General features: G+C 44.0%; 1 protein-coding gene across 1 annotated transcript in view; it reads right to left on the reverse strand.

Moving 5' to 3' along the window:
* lama5 (laminin, alpha 5) overlaps positions 1-20,156 on the reverse strand; it is a 166,069-nt gene that overhangs the window by 20,805 nt on the left and 125,108 nt on the right. The window contains exons 39-60 of the mRNA XM_056299591.1: positions 19,409-19,516; positions 18,218-18,301; positions 17,566-17,796; positions 15,761-15,874; positions 13,270-13,400; positions 12,945-13,025; positions 11,785-11,999; positions 11,429-11,529; positions 11,086-11,269; positions 10,094-10,234; positions 9,449-9,600; positions 8,269-8,379; positions 7,783-7,894; positions 7,303-7,476; positions 6,585-6,781; positions 5,873-5,989; positions 5,377-5,531; positions 3,846-3,987; positions 3,400-3,502; positions 1,687-1,800; positions 1,152-1,337; positions 745-887 (exon numbers count right to left, since the gene is read on the reverse strand). Of these exons, the coding sequence (XP_056155566.1) occupies positions 745-887; positions 1,152-1,337; positions 1,687-1,800; positions 3,400-3,502; positions 3,846-3,987; positions 5,377-5,531; positions 5,873-5,989; positions 6,585-6,781; positions 7,303-7,476; positions 7,783-7,894; positions 8,269-8,379; positions 9,449-9,600; positions 10,094-10,234; positions 11,086-11,269; positions 11,429-11,529; positions 11,785-11,999; positions 12,945-13,025; positions 13,270-13,400; positions 15,761-15,874; positions 17,566-17,796; positions 18,218-18,301; positions 19,409-19,516 (3,096 nt within the window). The remainder of the gene's footprint in view (positions 1-744; positions 888-1,151; positions 1,338-1,686; positions 1,801-3,399; positions 3,503-3,845; positions 3,988-5,376; positions 5,532-5,872; positions 5,990-6,584; positions 6,782-7,302; positions 7,477-7,782; positions 7,895-8,268; positions 8,380-9,448; positions 9,601-10,093; positions 10,235-11,085; positions 11,270-11,428; positions 11,530-11,784; positions 12,000-12,944; positions 13,026-13,269; positions 13,401-15,760; positions 15,875-17,565; positions 17,797-18,217; positions 18,302-19,408; positions 19,517-20,156) is intronic.

Below are 20,156 nucleotides of genomic sequence, written 5' to 3' on the forward strand. Positions count from 1 at the left end.
ACCAATCGATCCCAGCACAATAGAACAGCACCAAATCAAATGCAGCACTGTCGATGTGTGCAGACATAAAAGATACGTTGGACTTCCTTGTCACTGGTCGCTATGCCATGCATTTGCCATTTACGTGTATGAGTGAGTGTTAGTGATCTCGACTCTCGAAGTAAGCAACTAATTATCCTTGATTTTAACATGGCAACTGTTTTTTGTTTTGTTTTGGGTAAAATAAAAATATTGTTATATATTTTATATATAATAGGCCTATATAATATCCAGTCATCACTGTAATAAAAAAAAAAGTCCCATCACTGTGTGGGAATGAATTGAGTGCATGCGTACATTTTTTTTGCCCTGTTTTTGGAGACCCCCACGAAGCTGAGTTTATAATTCAAACCCTGGATACGCTCATAGAATGTCTTAGATACAAGGAAACACTTATACACATGTTCACAGATACATAGACACTCTCATAGAAATTAATTGATACACAAACCTTTGTGTTTGTTTCTTTTTGGGTTTTCAGTGAGGGTTCCAGTTACTCCTTGCATCTACAAATTTACTTGGTTGATATTATATAATTATTGAACTTGTGTATTTGTGTGATACATGTCTGTATGTTAATGTGTGTGAGTACACATCTTTCTAGCAGCCTTGTGGGCCTAAGTGTGTGCGTGTGTGTGTGTATTAGTGTGTGTGTATTTGTGTGTGCGTGTGTGTGTGTGTGTGCGTGCGTGCATGTGTGTGTACCTTGCTGGCAGCCTTGCGGGCCTGCTCTATGAGCTGTCTGATGCGGCTGATGTTCTCAGAGATGTTTGGCATCTGGGCCGAGTGGTTCTGGAGCTTATCCAACTTCTTCATCAACAGAGGAATAGTCTCCCCGAGCATACTGACTGTGGATGGACAGACAGACAGACGGTGAGAGAGAGAAAGACATGGAGAAAGAGAGCGAGAGAAGAAAGGGCAGAGTGAGAAAGAGACAGAGCGGTATAGTGATTCTGAATTAAAACCAAAAATCTGAAACTTTAATTCACTTCAGCTTTACTTCACCAGGCTAACTGAGAAGAACACACACACACACACACACACACACACACACACACACACACACACACACACACACACACACACACACACACACACACAGAACTCCCTACCGGTCTTGTTGGCCTCCATCAGGGCATTGTTGATGTCATCGTTGGTGGCATTTGCATCTCCATAGGTCTGCTGCCACTGGTCCAGCTGGTCTCTGATAGGACCCAGGGCATCGTTGATCCGGCTAGCTGTGGTGTTTGCCTGCTCCGCTGCACGTTTGGCCTCATCAATGTCTCGACTTGTGTCGTCTGGTGGGGGGTGGCAGATGGGGGTGAGGAGAAGGAGGAACATCATGAAAAAAACCTCAGGTGAGCTATTATGGTTCTACATCTACAAATAAGACATTAATGTAATAATATTCATTCTCTATCCCTCTTAATCTAATCCAGTGCTGCAAGGGGGTTGTACGCTATCCCAGCATGCACTAGGTAGGAGGCAGGTGGACAAAAATAAAACACAACTGAAAGATAAATACAAGATAATTATTCACTTTTTACCGATTGACCTTTAACTCCACAACTGATCAACATCAAGGCCACCACTACCTGTGTGTGTGTGTGTGTGTGTGTGTGTGTGTGTGTGTGTGTGTGTGTGTACCACTAGTGAAGTTGAGGCTGTTCTGAGCTGTCTCCAAGTCCTTCATCAGTTCATCGTGCTTGTCCTTGGCCACGTCAAGACGCCTCTTCGCATCCTTTAGCTGTGGCTTTAAGTCTGGTCGATTGGAAATAAGAAAGAAAAAAAACTTAGAATTATACACATGCTGAACTAATTCCATTTTGCTTTTGTTTTATAAAAAGAGCAGGCCAACCACTCATCTGATGTGTCCTAGCCAGCGAGCTAGACATCTGACATTTTACTGCAGAGACGGTGGATATAAACACTTGCCTGACTCCGAGCATGATCTGGTTCATTTAGAAGCTGAGTTCTTTTTTTTGGACCCCCCAGATCCCCCCCCTTTTCTCCCCAATTGTATCCGGCCAATTACCCCACTCTTCTAAGCCGTCCCGGTCTCTGCTCCACCCTCTCTGCTGATCCGGGGAGGGCTGCAGACTACCACATGTCTCCTTCAATACATGTGGAGTTGCCAGCTGCTTCTTTTCACCTGACAGTGAGGAGTTTCGCCAGGGGGATGTAGCACATGGGAGGATCATGTTATTCCCCCAAGTCCCCCGCCCCCCCAAACAGGCGCCCTGACTGACCAGAGGAGGCGCTAGTGCAGTGACCAGGACACATGCCCACATCCAGCTTCCCAGCCGCAGACATGGCCAATTGTGTCTGTAGGGACGCCCAACCAAGGCAGAGGTAACACGGAGATTCGAACTGGCGATCCCTGAGTTGGTAGGCAACGGAACAGACCGCCCCGCCACCCGGACATCCCATTTAATGAGTTCTAAATGAAAAATCAGATAATCTATTGCTGACTTGAGTTTGACGACTCACAGTATAATCTTCAATTTAAAATGAAATATGTTTCCATTGTGTTGTGTTGGCAGGACTGTTGGAAAGAAAGCAAACTTCCACCAATAAAAACACTGCTATGACTGCTACCACTTCTACTAAGAATACTAATACAGTTGACATTTTGCAGACAATTTTAAACAGAGGGACTTACAAAGTTGTTGGTAATTAACAGGTACATGAGTGTCAGTGTCACCAGCAGGTATTATAGAGTACTAAGTAGTTAGGTCAAGGCCAACTCAAGTGCCTTCCATGTAAATGTACCTTAAATCAGATTAAATTAAATGTACCTTAAATCAAATTATATTAAATGTACCTTAAATCAGCATTACAGTGATAGAAGCTCTGGACAATGCCACATGTCAATATCACAGAAATACTGTAGCAAAAAGTGCATGTTATGAGAAGTAAAGAGGAAAGACGGGGTCAAGAGCTCGTCCCTTTTGAAGTGGACACAGACAGCGGTCTTCCAGCAACAGAACGTCGTGGGCAAGCAGGAAGGTTCACGTTAACTAGAGTTTGCCGGAAAGGTGCAGTTCTTTAATTTTCCAAAAGGCTAACAGCAAGCTTTTGAACTTAACGTTTTTCAGCCACTGCTTTAATGACATTATTCATATAATAATTTGATACACCTTTGGGAATTCCACTTCTGGTCCCTCCACAGGGAGGTCAGAGGTCAGCCATAGAACAACAACCCTAAGCTGGAAGCTCAGTGTCTGGGTCAAGGACACTGCAACAGGACAGATACTTGCCATATCAACAGCTGGTGGTCTTCCCGTAGGCTTTTAATGTGTGTGTGTGTGTGTGTGTGTGTGTGTGTGTGTGTGTGTGTGTGTGTGTATGAGTGCACACCTGTGTTGAGCTCATCCTGTAGGCTTTTAGCTTCCTCAACCAGCTCCAGGCTGTGGTTTCTCAGAGAGTCGGCTGTCTGACCCAAGTCCTGGTCCCTCACATTCTGATAAAACACACACACACACACACATTACAGACAAAAGAATAATGAATCAATCCTTTAAATATTAGGAAATAAATTCTACAATTCATTTGAACTTGCCCATATTATGAATGTTGTTGTATGTGTACATACACGTTTGTATGAATGTATGTGTATTTGTTTAAATGTATTTGTCAGTATTCATTAATGTGTATGAACTTGAGTGTGTATGCATGTGTGTTGGTATAAGTTTGTAATTTGTGTATAGTTATGTATGTGCTTTTGTATGTTGTGTGTGTATACATGCATATATGTGTGTGTGTGTGTGTGTGTGTGTGTATATGTGTGTTTCTGTGTCCTGTACCTCCAGTGCATCTGTGGCAGCCTTGTCGGCCATGTTTGCCGCCTCCTCGGCCTTTTTAATGCTGTTGATGATGTTTATGTATGCTCGCGATGCATTCACTGCACGGCCGGTGACGCCATTCTCATCTGTCCCCGAAATCAAACTGTGGACAGAAAGAGACATCAACAGTAAATAATTATAAAAATGTAAAAAAATTAAATTAAATTAAAAATTTACAAAATAGATAATAAACAAAATATAATATAAATAAATATGATAATATATATAATATGATATATAAAAAAATGTAAACACTTGTAAAAAATAAAAAATATGTAAATTAAATTAAATCAAACTGAATTTGATCAAATGAAGAAATCCAAACACCTCATCAGCAGTAGCTCTAACAGTAATAGCATCTGAGAGCCTATTTGTTAGCTTATGTTCGGGAGTTTGACAATTTCAGCTGTAAGTTACATCTGGCTTCAAGACAACTGGCTTCACACCTGCGTAGCATGACCTTAACTGGCTGAGCCAACACTACACTATATTAACCTTTTTTTAATTTTAATTTTTTAGCTCCTGAACTTGTAAATGCTCCACTACTGCTGCTACCAGTTAGCTAACCTAACACAAATTCTATTGTTGACTCTATCTACAGCATCTTGTTGTGCATTTATACTGCCAATAATCTCACTCATTAACTGACCATTATCTTAACATACTGAGGCTCATAGCCAAAGGGTCCATGACTTTAGCTTGTTTCAGTGGTTCATCTTGCAAAACAATTACTAGAACTCATAACCATACCATCTCAATAACCATTTTAGTGACTATAGTTTGACTTGCCTTGTTGTATTGTCATAACTACGTTATGTTTATAGCCAATGTATCTGGAAGTGGTATTTTTTGTGCTTTATCTAGCAGAACAGTTAAACTAAGTAATCAACTGACTATTTACCATACTAACTTGCAAATTGGCTATAATCTCTTTTTCTTCTTCTCCCAATTGTATCCGACCAATTATTGCACTCTTCCGAGCCATCCCGGTCACTGCTCCACCCCCTCTGCCGATCCGGGGAGGGCTGCAGACTACCATATGCCTCCTCCAATACATGTGGAGTCGCCAGCCGCTTCTTTCCACCTGACAGTGAGGAGTTTCACTGGGGGGACGTAGCACGTGAGAGGATCATGCTATTGCCCCCAGTTGCCCCTCCCCCCTGAACAGGAGCCCTGACTGACCAGAGGTGGTGCTAGTGCAGCGACCAAGACACATACCCACATCCAGCTTCCCACCCGCAGACACGGCCAATTGTGTCTCTAGGGATGCCCAACCAAGCTGGAGGTAACACGAGGATTAGAACCGGCGATCCCCGTGTTGGTAGGCAATGGAATAGACCACTACGCTAATCCGACACCTGGCTATAATCTCTTGATGTGGTTCACAGTCAATGTGTGCCCTGCATCTCATCTTATCTAACTGAATAATAAGTAGATCAACTAACCAATTGCTTACTGACTAACTAACTGATCAATATTGATCTCTTCTTACCTTGTGAGGTTCATAACAAGTGCGTTCAGCAGCTCAGCATGTTTCTCTGCCCTCTCCACCAGGGGGATCTTTGAGACGGTGGGGGCATATTTCTGAACCTTCTCTGCCAAAGGCATCTTGGCTCCATCCAGCTGGGCTGCCAGCCGCTCGTACTCCTGCAGGTGCACATTTTAGAGACAGAATTGGAGTCACTTCCCTGACACAGTACAATAAAAGCAAAGAGCATCTGTAATGGTGACAGGAGTGCAGACATACATTGCCCAAACCCTGCAGGACAATGGACAAAGTTGCATTATGGAGGGTATGTCCACTTCTGTTCCCTTGTAACTATCTAATTTTTGGAATAAACATGTGCTCATTTCAATTACACAGGAGGTTCTGTTTTCATTCAATTCATTCATTTAATTTATTTATTCATTCAAGTTGTGTGTGTGTGTGTGTGTGTGTGTGTGTGTGTGTGTGTGTGTGTGTGTGTGTACGTGTGCATGCATCTAACCTCTTTAGAGTCGTGCAGCATAGACAGCACATCGTTGACTTGGGCAACGTCATCTTCTGCCATCTGTAGAAGGTCCTCCACCTCCTTCTGTTGCGATACAAGTTCCTCTACTTTCCTCTGAGAGACAGATAGCGAGAGAGAGACAGAGAAAGAGAGAGCAAGCAAGTGAGCAAGACAGAGGAAGATTGCTGAATTGTCACTTGGTGGAGGCTGAAGAGAAAGGAACACATCGGAAGGACTGGTGAACGTGCATTCTTCATCTCTGCTGATACATACGTCTGCTCGCAACCCAAACTTGACGAGAAGCTACATTGCGCAATATGGGAAAAGACATTAATCTTGGATCGCTGAACTAGCACCTCTGTGACAAGCACGGCAAGGTTTGGATATTGGTTTAGAGGCAGGGAGAGTTAAGAAAGGTCTGTCCGGGCAACAACGAATACCAGTGACTGTCACCATCCTCTCCACTTACATGTATGTGTGTTTTTGCATAAAAAAGGAAGGTAAGGAGACCTGGAGATGCTGACCTGTTACCTGGTTGTGTATATGCCTATCCAGAAAAGCATAACTACACTGTTTCCAGTTCTAGTAAGGAGATATTTAAAGACTGTGGATAGTCCTGAAGAGGTCCTGTAACTGTGTTCTGAGCTAAGCTGTCCTTGGTGCCTGAACCAAGCAAGCGCTTCCTCATGTGAACCACTTCCCTTCTCACCTTGCTGTCCTCCAAAGCTTTCTCGTTGACGTTGTTGCTCTCGGCGGCTCTGGCTGTGTTGTTGACCGCCTCATTCAAAGCATCTCTCAGGTCCATCATTTTAGAGTGGAACTCGGCCAGACGGTCTCGGATGGCCTTGGCCAGGTCTTCGTTGGTCGTCTGTCGACCCAGCAGGTCTTTGTTGACCCGATCCAACACTGTGACAGAGTGTGGAGTGACAAAGAGGGAGGGCAGGAGAGGGGTGAAAAGATATTGATTTCTGATCTGCATACTGTGTTCAGTGTTAGTTTAAACATTTTATGTATGTTGCTTTTTAGTATTTTCATGTTTATTCTTTATTTAATGTTCAAGATTTAATTCCTTCCTCTGTCCTGTAAAACACTTTGAGGAGAGGAAAACAAAATGTATGTGAATGTGTGGGTGTTTGTACGTGCCCCGGCCTGCAGTGTATTACTCCCCCACAAATAGAGGTATAACTGAAAACATGCACAAAAGAATAAACATTTAGAGAGTTTTGAGAGAAAAGATGAAAATTAACGGGCAAGAGACCACCATTTTCTTTGAGCGGCTCCTGTACGTGTATGCTGAGAGAGAGAAAGAGAGAGAGAGAGTGTGTGTGTGTGTGTGTGTGTGTGTGTGTGTGTGTGTGTGTGTGTGTGTGTGTGAGTGAGTGAGTGAGTGTGTGTGTGTGGGTATCACTATGTAATGATATGCTTACGTTTCTCAGCCTCAGCCTTCTCTTTGTTGGCAACCTTCTTTTGACCAACACAGCTCCTGTACCTCATCTCCCTCAACATGGCCTCCACCTCTCTAATCTTCTTCTCCCTCTCCTCCTCATCCTGGTTCACCTCCGTGTTGTTTTGAGACGACCGGTTCATAGACATTATGATTTCTGGTGACGGACAAGAACTTTGTAATCCATTCATCCATCCATCCATCCATCCACCCACCCATCAACAGTCTGCTGTACCAGTACAGTAACTAACCACAGGCAGGATTTCCAGTAATTTAGCTGATGGTAGTTTGACACTAATGTAAAAGTGACAATTATGCTGAGACGTAATCTAGAAAGTCAAGCTGAACTAAGCCTCTTAATACATATCAATAAATGACACACAAGCCCCTCGGTTTTCAGCACTATTAATGATTTAATTCTAGATGTAAAATCTTTACGATTTAGACGTTTTTCCACCCTTACCATTTATATCCAAAGTCATGTTGTTGATAAAGTAGAGCAGATCTTGCGCCCTCTGCTGTGTGCTTCCGGTACTGTCATCCAGGTTATCAGCCTTGTTGGTCGTTGCTGCAACCTGGAAACGGACAAAAACCCACTCTCATTCTCAGCGAACCAGAGAAGTAGACAAAGCACCTGCTGCAGCTTAACTTGCACATATAATGAGAGCACATTTAAACTGACGCTACTCATCTTAAATTACCTTTGCCCTGCGCTGGGCGCAGGGCAAAGGTAATACAAGTCTTTGATTCTATTTAGAATTGTAAAATAACTGAATAGAGGACAAACTTTTGCAAACACAGTCCGATTGTGAAATAAAAATTATTTCAAGAAAAGAGTTTTTGAGTTGAAAAAAAGTGCTGAGGAGTCAATGCTAATGTTGGGAAATTAGTGTGCACTGTGGTTGGTTCAGTTTGTGTGTGTGTGCTCATGTATAATCAGTCACCATACCTTATTTTCCAGCTCCTTAATGTCAGCATTAATGTTAGTTATCTCAGCTTCCAGCATGTCTGCCCTGATCCTGCTGTCGTCCAACGAACTGTTGTAATTTTCTATAGCCCTCTGGAATTATGGGAAAATGAGGATGAGAACATAGTTATCTTCACTCTAGAGCTATAAACATAAATATTCATTACTGCATAGAACAATGGTCTTGTGTGCACCTGTGTGAGTGTAACTGAGTGTGTGTGTAACTGAGTGTGTGTGTGTGTGTGTGTGTGTGTGTGTGTGTGTGTGTGTGTGTGTGTGTGTGTGTGTGTGTGTGTGTTTGTGTGTGTGTGTGTTAATGCTGGCATGTCTTGAAGTGGGTAAAAAGAGGGGATAGTGTGTAAATGTGTTTTGGGTGGGGGAGGGGACAACTTATGCCAGGATCATGAATTCAGCTTGATTTTGACGTCGCTGACAGATTTCCAGCGTCAGGCCCGATTATGAACGGACGATTATGAACGAAAGTCTATCATGTCAGAATGTTTTGTATTTTCCTGTCTAGTCTGACATCTCCTATGACGGGTTCCTTGACGTTGACCAATAGGATGACAGAGTGCTGTCTGGTACACATATGTAAACATGGCAAAGAGAAAGTGATGCTGCTGTCAGGTGGAACAACGAACCCGAGGAAAGGTTCATTGAGCAGTGGCAACAATATTCCTGCCTTTTTAACATTTACTCAAGGCAGGACCATGACAGAGTCAAAAAAGATAAATGTTGGCGAGAAATGGCAGTGGCACCTCAGTAACCTGGTCAGTAGCTGGTTAGGCTATGCTAGGTTAGCATTCCCCAGTAGCACTAGCTGCAACAGCGTCCACAATAATTTTTTCTTTCTTTTCGCAACACAAGACCACCAACATCACATATAGTGCTTCTGTAGCCATGATTGACAATTTCTTGACCCTCCTCCCCGACGACCTATGAACTCACGCAAAATTGGTCAGGCTCATACTTGTAGTGTTACCAGTCTCCTGGCCAGGGCATGGCAAGAATTTATGGTACTATAATTGCCTAATCTGACATGGTGACCATCATGAAAAATATTGTGTAGTTTGATCCCGGCATTAATTTGAGTTTGTGTGTATGTTTTAAATATGAGTACCTATGCATTTGTGCGAAAATATATGTGTATATTTGTACTCACAGCGATGTCCTCCATAGACCTATTGAGGTTGTGTAGCTGTGCCCAAGCCATAGAGCTGGCATTCAGATTCCGCAGCTGATTGGCTACTGAGTGGAAGTTCTCATTCATGCTGTCCAGATCCTCCAACAGAACAATGACACAGCTGTCACAGGCTGCAACAAACACACACACACAAACATAAAGAACAATGGGATGATTACCTTGTTGTTACAGAATCTTAGGTGAGATAATCATATCACATTTTCAGCAGAAAGTCTATTAGCTGGATGAACAGCATAGCAAGCCTCCAGGTTAGCCATGTGTTGCAGGAAGCACAGATGGCAGTGCTCCTTGGTAATAATCATCATCATCATCATCATCATTGCATTTATATAGCGCTTTTCTAGACACCCAAAGCGCTTCACATTGAAGGGGGTAACTCACTTCCACCACCACCAATGTGTAGCACATTGGTGGTGGTGGTCCTTTCACTTGCTACTAGCAGGTGAAAGGAAGTGGTCGGCTGGCTCTACGTGTATTGGAGGGCGTATGGACAGGTCTACACCCTCCCAAAATGTCGTGGTGGTTGGGGAATGGCAGGACTTTAGGCAAAAATACAGCAAATTGGACACCCCAAATTGGGATGAAAATGGAAAGGGAACTTACGTTCACAGAGCATGTCATGTCCTTGCTGGACTGGGATGCTGTATTTGTGCGAGCAGGTATCACACTGTTTGCCCGTCAGTCCATCAGCACAGCGACACTCTCCCGTTCTGGGATCACAATGACCTCCTTTACATTCACACTCTGCAAGGAGAGAGGAGACGGCTTACACAATGGGATACCTGGGTCAAGGTAAAGCGAGATTGTTTACTCCACATCATTTTGCATTTCTAATATGACTCAACCTCAGTGACTCGGGAACAGAATTATGATCAGGACAATCACTGAAAATGTGCATTACTTTAATGGCTCAACTTAGGCACAGTTTAAATACTTCTTTTGTTGAATAATGGCGCTGGATATCATTTGTCTGTCTTTTCTCTGCTTGGATAGAAAGGACTTGGTAATCGAAAGACCTCACACTATGATATCCATACCTTGTGCAGTAGTAGTGTTATCAAATGGTTTAGCAAATGGTTTTTAATAATTGTACTGTAAAGTATGCCTGGTTGGAGAGTTGGAGTCTGCTTCCTGCTGTACATACAATTTTCTCCACGGCTATTAATAAAAAGTTTATCTTTTCTAACAATCTAAGTGTAGGAAGGAGAAGAGCTTTTTCAGAACATCTAGAAATCTGAGTCTAAGAATTCAAGATTTTCTGTATATCTATATTATTATATTTATTCATATATATTTCTGTATATATGTGTATAAATATCTAGTGAGCAAGAGGGTAAAGAGATTCAGGAAATAAGTGCCTTTGTAAAATCAAAACTACAGAATAGTTGTACAGAGTTGTACTTCTGTTGCACAGAGTAACAACAAGATGTGCAGATAGTGTCTACTATACAGCATTCACACACTGAACATATATTACTGTTGAAAATCATATTTACTGAACACAAATCAATCTAATATCCAGTTGTGTGTGTGAGTGTGCATGTATGTGTGTGTGTGTGTATGTGTTGGTGTGTGTATGCCATGATTTGACTCACTCCTGCATCCATTGGGCCCATAGTCCCAGTAACCAGGAGCACACTGTTTGCAGTTCGGCCCATTGACGCCCGGCTGACATGCACACTGACCACTCCGAGGGTCACACGATTGGACGAGCGCAGCTGAAGCATCACAGTCACAACGACGACAGCCAGAGCAGGACTCAAACCCATACGACCCGTCCTGAAAAAAGCCCAGTCCAACATGATCCGGTTAGGGGGTGAAGTCGAAAAGTGAGAAGGTGCTCTCCTAATGTGTTACGCTCCCTCTTCTCCCCGAGTCCCCTCTCCCACAACATGTCTTTTCCCCATCGCTCTTTCAAACACACACACACACACACACCTCACAGCGGTCACAGAGAGGTCCCATGACTCCAGGTTTGCAGCGACACTGTCCAGTATGAGGGTCACATGATTCAGTGCCGCACGGAGAACATCTGCATTCTGGGTAGGACAAACATGGTAAAAGGTGTGTTGAATACAGACATGGGTCATAATAGTAAACAGCAAAGAAAAGCACAAAAAAGCTCCAAATACAGTTATACATTACAAAGCCAAGAACCAAATCTACATCATGAGGAATTTGTCGATTTTGCTTACGCTACGTGCCAAATCATTTTATCATCTGTGGTCTTAAATTCTCCTGAGATACAAAGTATCGAGACGGCCATTTGTCATGAATGTCATCAAGTAACTCACCGGTGCAGTTCTTGGTGGTGATGGCGTCTCCGTAGTAACCGGGGGCGCAGACCTCGCAGTGCGGCCCGGCCGTGTTGTGCATGCAGCTCAGACACTCGCCGGTCAGCGGGTGGCAGTCGCTGAACAGCATGTTGGGGTCTGTGTTGTCATGGCAGTGGCAGGGCTGACAAGTGCTGCCAATCACCATGGGGTTGCCGTAGTAACCAGGAGCACACCTGTGAGTGTGTGTGTGTGTGTGTGTGTTGAGGCAGGGATGAGACACAGTAGACAATAGTCGATGCATTGAGTCTAATCCACTAATGCAGACAAGTGGGACATCTAAAAAAACATCTGTGTGTTTATCAAGACAAGAACAGTGCAGCTGACAGTAAACAAAATATCTACTGCCATGACATTTCTATCATTTATTTAAAGACACTGTAGATACAGTAAGGGGGGCGGAACCCTCAATCTTATAGAGCTCATAATTTGCAAATTATAATTAGAGGACCCAGTCAAATATGTCTGTCAACCAGGGGTAGGTGAACTACTGTCCCTCTAGTCTGTCTACATTTTGAAATTAATTGAAAATAATATCTTAATAATAAAATGATATCCTATCTTAAAAGTGATTTTTTTTTAGCTGCAAAATCTATTTTCCTTTTTTAAAAAAAATATTTCCCCCCATTTTTCTCCCCAGTTGCACCCAGTCAATTACCTCACTCTTCCGAGCCGTCCCGGTCGCTGCTCCACCCCCTCTGCCGATCCGGGGAGGGCTGCAGACTACCACATGCCTCCTCCGATACATGTGGAGTCACCAGCCGCTTCTTTTCGGCTGACAGTGAGGAGTTTCACCAGGGGGACGGAGCGCGTGGGAGGATCACGCTATTCCCCCCAGTTCCCCCTCTCCCTTGAACAGGTGCCCCGACTGATCAGAGGAGGCGCTAATGCAGCGACCAGGACACACCCACATCCGGCTTCCCACCCGCAGACACGGCCAATTGTTTCTGTAGGGACGCCCGACCAAGCTGGAGGTAACCCGGGGATTCGAACTGGCGATCCCCGTGTTGGTAAGCAACGGACTACACGCCTACGCTACCAGGACGCCCACCATTTACCATTTCCAGCCTGTTTTGTGAGTGAATGCCACAGAACCCCGGTGTGTTTCGTGTGCTGTGTACCTTTCACATTTGGGCCCAGCGTAGCCCGGCATACACAGACACTGCATTCTGTTCTGCTTCTTCACACAGCCCACCGCAAAACTAGAGAGAAAAGTCATCAGCTGCTGAATATGAAGCCGATTACAAGGCTACACAAAAAGGGGAGCTGTAATGACGGCGATAGCCAAATAGTGCACGTCTACATGTTACGAACAGCTGTGGACAACGAAGCAGAGGAGGGCAGAGAGGGAAAAAGATAGCAAATATGAGAAAGAAAGGGAGAGAGGAGAAAGAATGGAAAATAAAGGCAAGAAGGAAGGGAAATGGGTTAAAATAAAGGACTCACTTGTTGGACGTCACCTGCAGCGGGCAAGGGCAGCTGGAGCAGGACACCGCCTGTCCGTCAAGGCTGTTGTTACCAAGGAAACCACCCTGGCAACTCTCGCAGTGGTCACCCGCTGTGTTGTGTTGGCAGTTCTGATGGAGACGGACAAAAAAACGCAGACGGCTAACAGTTAGCCAACTTGTTATATGCACCGCGCATCGATGTCTCCGGCGCCCTCTTCTGACACCGGCGAATCGGGGTGGCTGATTGTTACGTGCATCTTATGAGAGAGCATATATTTTCTCCTTCAAAGCGTTTGTGAGATGCAGTCTTATTTCTAGTGAAGTTATCACCCAAGGAATCAGTTTTACTACCCTATGGAAACAAATTTGATGTCCTTATTAGGGTTATTTTATGTATTCATTGTGTCAAAAAAGCATTGTCTAACTGACATCGATATATATGGAGAAAGACTTGTCGTTTATATGTGTAGTTTGGTCTCTGTATCTGTGATATTCACAGTCTCAACACAGCACCGCAGGGCACATTCCTGGGAACACGTTGTTTTGGTGCAGGGATGATAAAAACTGAATGCCTCATCAGCAATCCTGCGCTGCATCTTACAGTATCACACACAGGAGTTCTGAAACAAATACACAGCTGCAAAACACACACGTGCATCCACACACGCGTGCACACACACACACACACACACACACACACACACACACACACACACACATACACACATGCACGCACGCACGCACGCACGCACACACAAATACACATGCACACACACAAAAGAAACGCTCACGGATACATACTCATCAATGGACACGCATACACAAATGTACACACACGCATTTAAGACATGCACACTTAAAAAAATATTGCAACTTATAAATAAACACACACACACACACACACACACGCACACAAATACACAATATATTTAACACTCAAACAAGAAAAACTAAAAGCAACACACATAAGACGAGGCGAAACAAATACACACTTTCTGGTTGTGTGTGTTTAAGTTTCAGTACATGTACTTTTTCCACTGCTTGGCAGCTCAAGACCAAACAAGTCATGAGGCTGGAGTCTCTCTGAACGCCCCGCTGAGCCTGTGGGCTGCAGGTATCCCAGCCTGTCAGCCGCCCAGGCTGTTTATTAGCACTGTGGATGACGTGCATGCGATAGATTAACGTCAGCATGCCACAATTAACGCAACACTACAAAAATGTATCTTAATCAACTAACAGGCAACTTGGCAAGCCTGCAGATATCGTAGACAGTCGGTATGTCAAGATGATGTTGATGATGATGAAAAGCGTTCAGTGATAGGTTTACATGCTGAGATATAAAATGAAAAGAAAAACAAAACATGTCGATAGCAAAGCTAAAAAAGTGCTTCACCAAAGGACCTGAAAACAAGTAACAAAATAGATATAGAGGGAAGAATAATACAAAGAAAAAGAAAAGACATAAACACGTCGTAGAATGGTGGTTTAAAAAATACAAAAGTAAAGATCAATAACTATCCACCTCTTTCCTAATGAAGAAAAAAAAACTTTTAGGAATGCAGGGGGAATGGAGGATAGAAATTTTAAAAAAATTGAAACGATATAAACACTGATATAATATTTTCTTGTTTCTGATAAGATAAGGTTTGACTTTATATATACTATATCTAGATCTATAGCTATATCTATATACGTATGTCTATATCTATATCTATATCTATCTCTATATATCGTGACTTACTGTACATGAACGCATCAGCCCATTGTCTCCAAATGCTATATGGACACTGTGTATCATGGAGCATTACGTTTTGTTACAAACTGCAGAGCCCTCACTCAGCACTGTGTCCTTTAATCCAAAGTCAACTGGCCTGCTCCATCAACACGGCGACTTAAGTCACTGGTATGTTTTTATCTATAAGGTCATTCTGGGTACCCTCCCCTGTTATTTATCTAGCTTTCTGTCCATAAAACATGGCACTTATGGGTTACGGTCTCAGGACACCTTGCAAATGACTGCTTCTAAAAGTTCGGACTGAGCTGGGCAAGAAGGCCTTCACGTTTTCTGCACCATCTGCCTGGAATAGCCTGCAGAACAGACTTAAACTCCAGGACTTGGTTACTCTATCCAAATTTAAAAGTATGGTTAAGTCTATGGAATCTGAGTCTATTGGAAATTGTAAATGTTTCAGTTGATAACAGGTTTGTATATTTTCCCTTCACTTTTATACTATTTTGCACTTCGAACTATGCTGTTGTCTTCATGTGAGCGTGTGCTGAAACTGGTGTACTGCTGCCATTCTTGGCCAGGTCTCTCTCGTAAAAGACATTTTAATCTCAATGGGACTAACCTGGTTAAATAAAGGTAAATGAAATGAAAACACACACACACACACACACACACACACACACACACACACACACACACACACACACACACACACACACACTTTTTTCTTTTTTTACTGGATGAAGTTGAAGATGCTCACCACACAGATTCCTGAACCATCCAGACAGCGGTCCGAGTGTCCGTTACAGTTACAGGGGACACACTTCCCCAGAAACAGGCCTTTAGTGTCCCTGTAGTATCCTGGAGCACATTGCTACAGACAGGGAGAATGAGAGGAGGAACAGGAGGAGAGAAGAAAGGAGGAAAAACAGACAAGCCAACAGGAAGGGGCGGTAAGGAGGAGTAAAGTGATGCAGAAAGGAGAGAGAGAGCAAGAGAGAGAGAGAGAAGGCCAGAGGAGAGTACGGAGGATGAAGATGGAGGTGTAAAGAAAGAAAGAAGAGGAAAGAGAAAACAAAAGAGCAATGGCAAAGACAAGACAGAAAAGGAGAATGGATGACAGGAGAGGTGGTAGGATCATGGAGGATAAAGAGAGAGAGGTACAAGTCGAAGAGGAGGTGCAGGAGAGTGACAGGAAAATGGAGGCGAGAGAATGGAAAAGACATCGAATCAGAGAGAGGGAGGTAGAGAATACAGAAATGTGGGACAAACAAAACGATTAAGACAGTTTTTCAAGTTTTTGCATTTCAGTTGATCAAGAGTTATTATCCAAACTACACAATCTTTTCACTCTGTAGCTATTATGACACCAAAACTGGTGCCACCGTTAATCCAGCTAAATGTGAGTATACTTTATGCACAAAAAAAAATGCACGGTTGAAAATGTTACATGCAAAGAAAAAAAAATCAACAGGCATAAAGAAAAACAACCAACCCCAAAAAGATATGAAAACTCCTCATATAAGCATTCACATGTCAGACCTGCTGCAGACCATTTCATACTGGAGGCTCGTGTGCAAAATATCCTATAATTTGGCCAGTCAGCCTGTGCATACTGTAGAGGCCAAAACCAATAGGACACTCTGTTTTCTCAGTAAATACGTCCTCTTATCTGTGTGTGCACTTGTTGGTTCCTCAACAAGTGTAACAAAGCTTTACAACCACAACTAGCACTACCACCGCTACTATTAATAACCATCCACTACTCGCTGCTCATTCAACACCTCATTCATTTAACCAACTAGTGGATCTATCACAGTGATTCTCAGTCTTATTTGCCATCAAGGCTCACCCGTGTCCAGAGAAATATCATAAGGCCCCACAGGAGACATGACAACCTGTCTACCTGTCTTCATCATGCAGTTAGTCAAGCTTATTCCATTGACCCCATAAAAGTTTGACAGTGATTTAAAACATGTGCTATTGTAGTCATCTTCAAATATCCATCCATCCGTTATCCAAACTGGTTATCCTGCTCTCAGTCATTGGGCGGCAGGCAGGGAGACATCCTGTACAGGCCGCCAGGCCATCACAGGGCCCACACACACACACACACACACACACACACACACATACACACACACACACACACACACACACACACACATACACTTAGGGACAATTTAGTTCAGCTGACCTACATGTCTTTGCACTGTGAGAGGAAACCGGAGCATCTGGAGGAAACTCACGCAGACACAGGGAGAACATGCATGGGGCTTGAACCCAGGACCTATTGCCGCGAGGCGACCGCGCTAACCACTGTGCCACCGTGCCGCCCGTTATAGTCTATATAATATCAATTTCTTCCTTGGTGCTATTTACTTCATTGAATAATTACATTTGTCTTATTTTTTTATTTTTTTTAGGTGACTGAAGCTTTCAATAATTTCCCGTCATCTTCATTCCCCACTGGCACCTGAGGCCCCCTTTCTGGCCCTGCCCCCCAGCTCCATTGAGGACCACTGATCCATCAATTAAATCGTCCAGCCAATCCGGGGCCCTCACCTGACACGAATCTCCCAGGTAGTTGGCAGGGCACATGCAGATCTCCACGTTGTTGGCATGGCGACCGGAGGGAAGGTTCTGGGCTCCTTCCAGCACGGCGCCGCGAATCGACACCGAGTGTGCAGACTGGGAGTGCAGGGCCCGGATCTGGAGAGACTCAAGGGCCACCAGAACCATCATCAGCTCCTCCCTGGACACGGAGTTACCGGTCTGGGCATGGCGGAAACTACCCTGTGGACGAGTACAGGAATAGGATCAGAAGGGGGGGAGAAAGAAGGGGAGTAGTCACAGAGGGACACAGACCGACATAGAGAGAGACAGACAGATATAGAGAGCAACTCAGAGGAAGTAGAAATGGAAAAAAAACCTGTTCTGTTCTCGAATGAAACTCATTACCTATAAAAAAGAGGAAAGACAGCTCAAATAAAAACACACACTTCTGCACACTCTCACATACTGTAGAGACAGACAGGTGGCCTTTCTTTGACTCCTTCACACAAAAACCCAGAGGCGTCAAAAAGCAGCTTTCCACCTTTACTTCCCCTCCATCAGCTTCACACCTGCTCTGCCTTTCATTTTGGGCCCTGACACATAACTTCAGAAATCAGTGTTAGTAAGGTTCAAGGGTCAAAGGTCACTAGTTTGTACATACCTCCACCATGTGAACTATTCCCAGGTGTGGCTCCTCTGGGGAGGAGTACTCTCTCTCCATGAACACCAGCGTCATCTGGGTTCCCTGCACCGACAAACAACACACGGGACTGACAATGCGGCTTCAACCGGTGAGCGTGTGTGTGAGCATGTTGTTTTTTTAATTTGTGTATGTGTGTGTGTGTGTGTGTGTGTGTGTGTATAGACAGTAATATGTAATGTAGTTCAAGCATGGATGATAAAAACATCAAGTAAAGGACACTTTGTGAGTGTTGGTGTGTGTTTATTCATATGTATGTTTCAAATGCACCAGGTAAATGAATTCATCTTAAAAATTAAACTTAGCGGGCCTCCGGGTAGCACAGTGGTGTATTCCGTTGCCTACCAACATGGGTATCACCAGTTCGAATCCCCATGTTACCGCTGGCTTGGTCAGGCATCACTCCAGACACAATTGGCCGTGTCTGCGGGTGGGAAGCCGGATGTGGGTGTGTCCTGGTTGTTGCACTAGCGCCTCCTCTGGTTGGTCGGGGCGACTGTGAGCCTCCCAAGCGCTACGTCCCCCTGGCGAAACTCCTCACTGTCAGGTGAAAAGAAGCGGCTGGAGACTCCACATGCATCGGAGGAGGCATGTGGTAGTCTGCAGAGGGCTGGAGCAGCGACCGAGATGGCTCAGAAGAGTGGGGTAATTGGCCGGATACAGTTGGGGAGAAAAGGGGGGGGGTGATCCCCCCCCCAAAAAAAACTTAAACCACTTTATTTTGTCATTCTATTGTTACAACGAATGTGTTCTCTACATTTAACCCATCATATTGTACAGGAGCAGTGGGCAGCTGCAGCGCCCGGGGACCAACTCCAGCTCTTCTTTCCATTGCCTTGCTCAGGGGCACAAACAGGAGTATTAAACCCAACATGCATGTCTTTTTGATAGTGGGAGGAAACCGGAGCACCTGGAGGAAATCCACCCAGAAACGGCAAGACTAGGAAAACTCCACACAGAAAGGACCTGGGACGGCCTGGGGTTCGAACCCAGGACCTTCTTGCTGTGAGGCAACAGTGCTAACCACTGGGCCACCATGCTGTGTGTGTGTTTGTTTATATGTGTATAGGTTTGTTTGTATAGAATTGAGTGTGTGTGTGTGTATATGTGTGCAAGCTAATGAGTGTGTATGCACACACGTGTTTTCCCTACCTTTAGTATTATGTCAGGCCTGGAAGCTTCAGCAGGCAGAGACAGAACATCTCCTCTCATGGTCTGCGTGTGGAGACGATACCTTAGATAACCTCCATAGGAAGAGACCTGGGGTGAGAGACACAGAGACAGAGAGAGCGAGAGAGAGGCAGACAGTCAAACTTCAGGTGCTGCAAATCCAAGCATCACACTCAAAAGAGACAGTCGGTCATGAATCTATTATTGATAACTGGTGTTTGACCTCCAATTCCCAGATTCACCAGTACTGCCGCCTCAGCACCTTTCCCACCACCAAACCAAAAAACACGGTCGAGACCGAATCTTAGCCATTGACACTGGAATATATGAAGGTGAAGTTATCTATGAGCCTGTCATATCTCTTTTCGAGCCAAAACAAGTTCACTTCTTCAGACTTGCCGCTACCTGCCCTGTTCCTCTGGTGAGCACATAAAACACCGTGTACCGGCTGCACCACACAGTCAGCACGAAAATTAGCAGCAAGTTGGATATTCAAGGATTAGCTATTTAGCCTGTAAAATCTCAGATTTGTAGCTTTTAAATGGGACAAATACAACAATTTCAAAATCCAATACTTTTGAAAATGTGATTTATTGGATGACACCAGTAAACAAATATCGTTAAGGAAGACATTCAGCATACTACAGTATGTAACAATATACTTTAGTGTGCTTATATAATTATTAATTATACTTATATAATATGTATGATACAGCCCTGCTTGTTTTTT

This window comes from Lampris incognitus, chromosome 2 (assembly GCF_029633865.1).
Source record: "Lampris incognitus isolate fLamInc1 chromosome 2, fLamInc1.hap2, whole genome shotgun sequence".
NCBI lineage: Eukaryota > Metazoa > Chordata > Actinopteri > Lampriformes > Lampridae > Lampris > Lampris incognitus.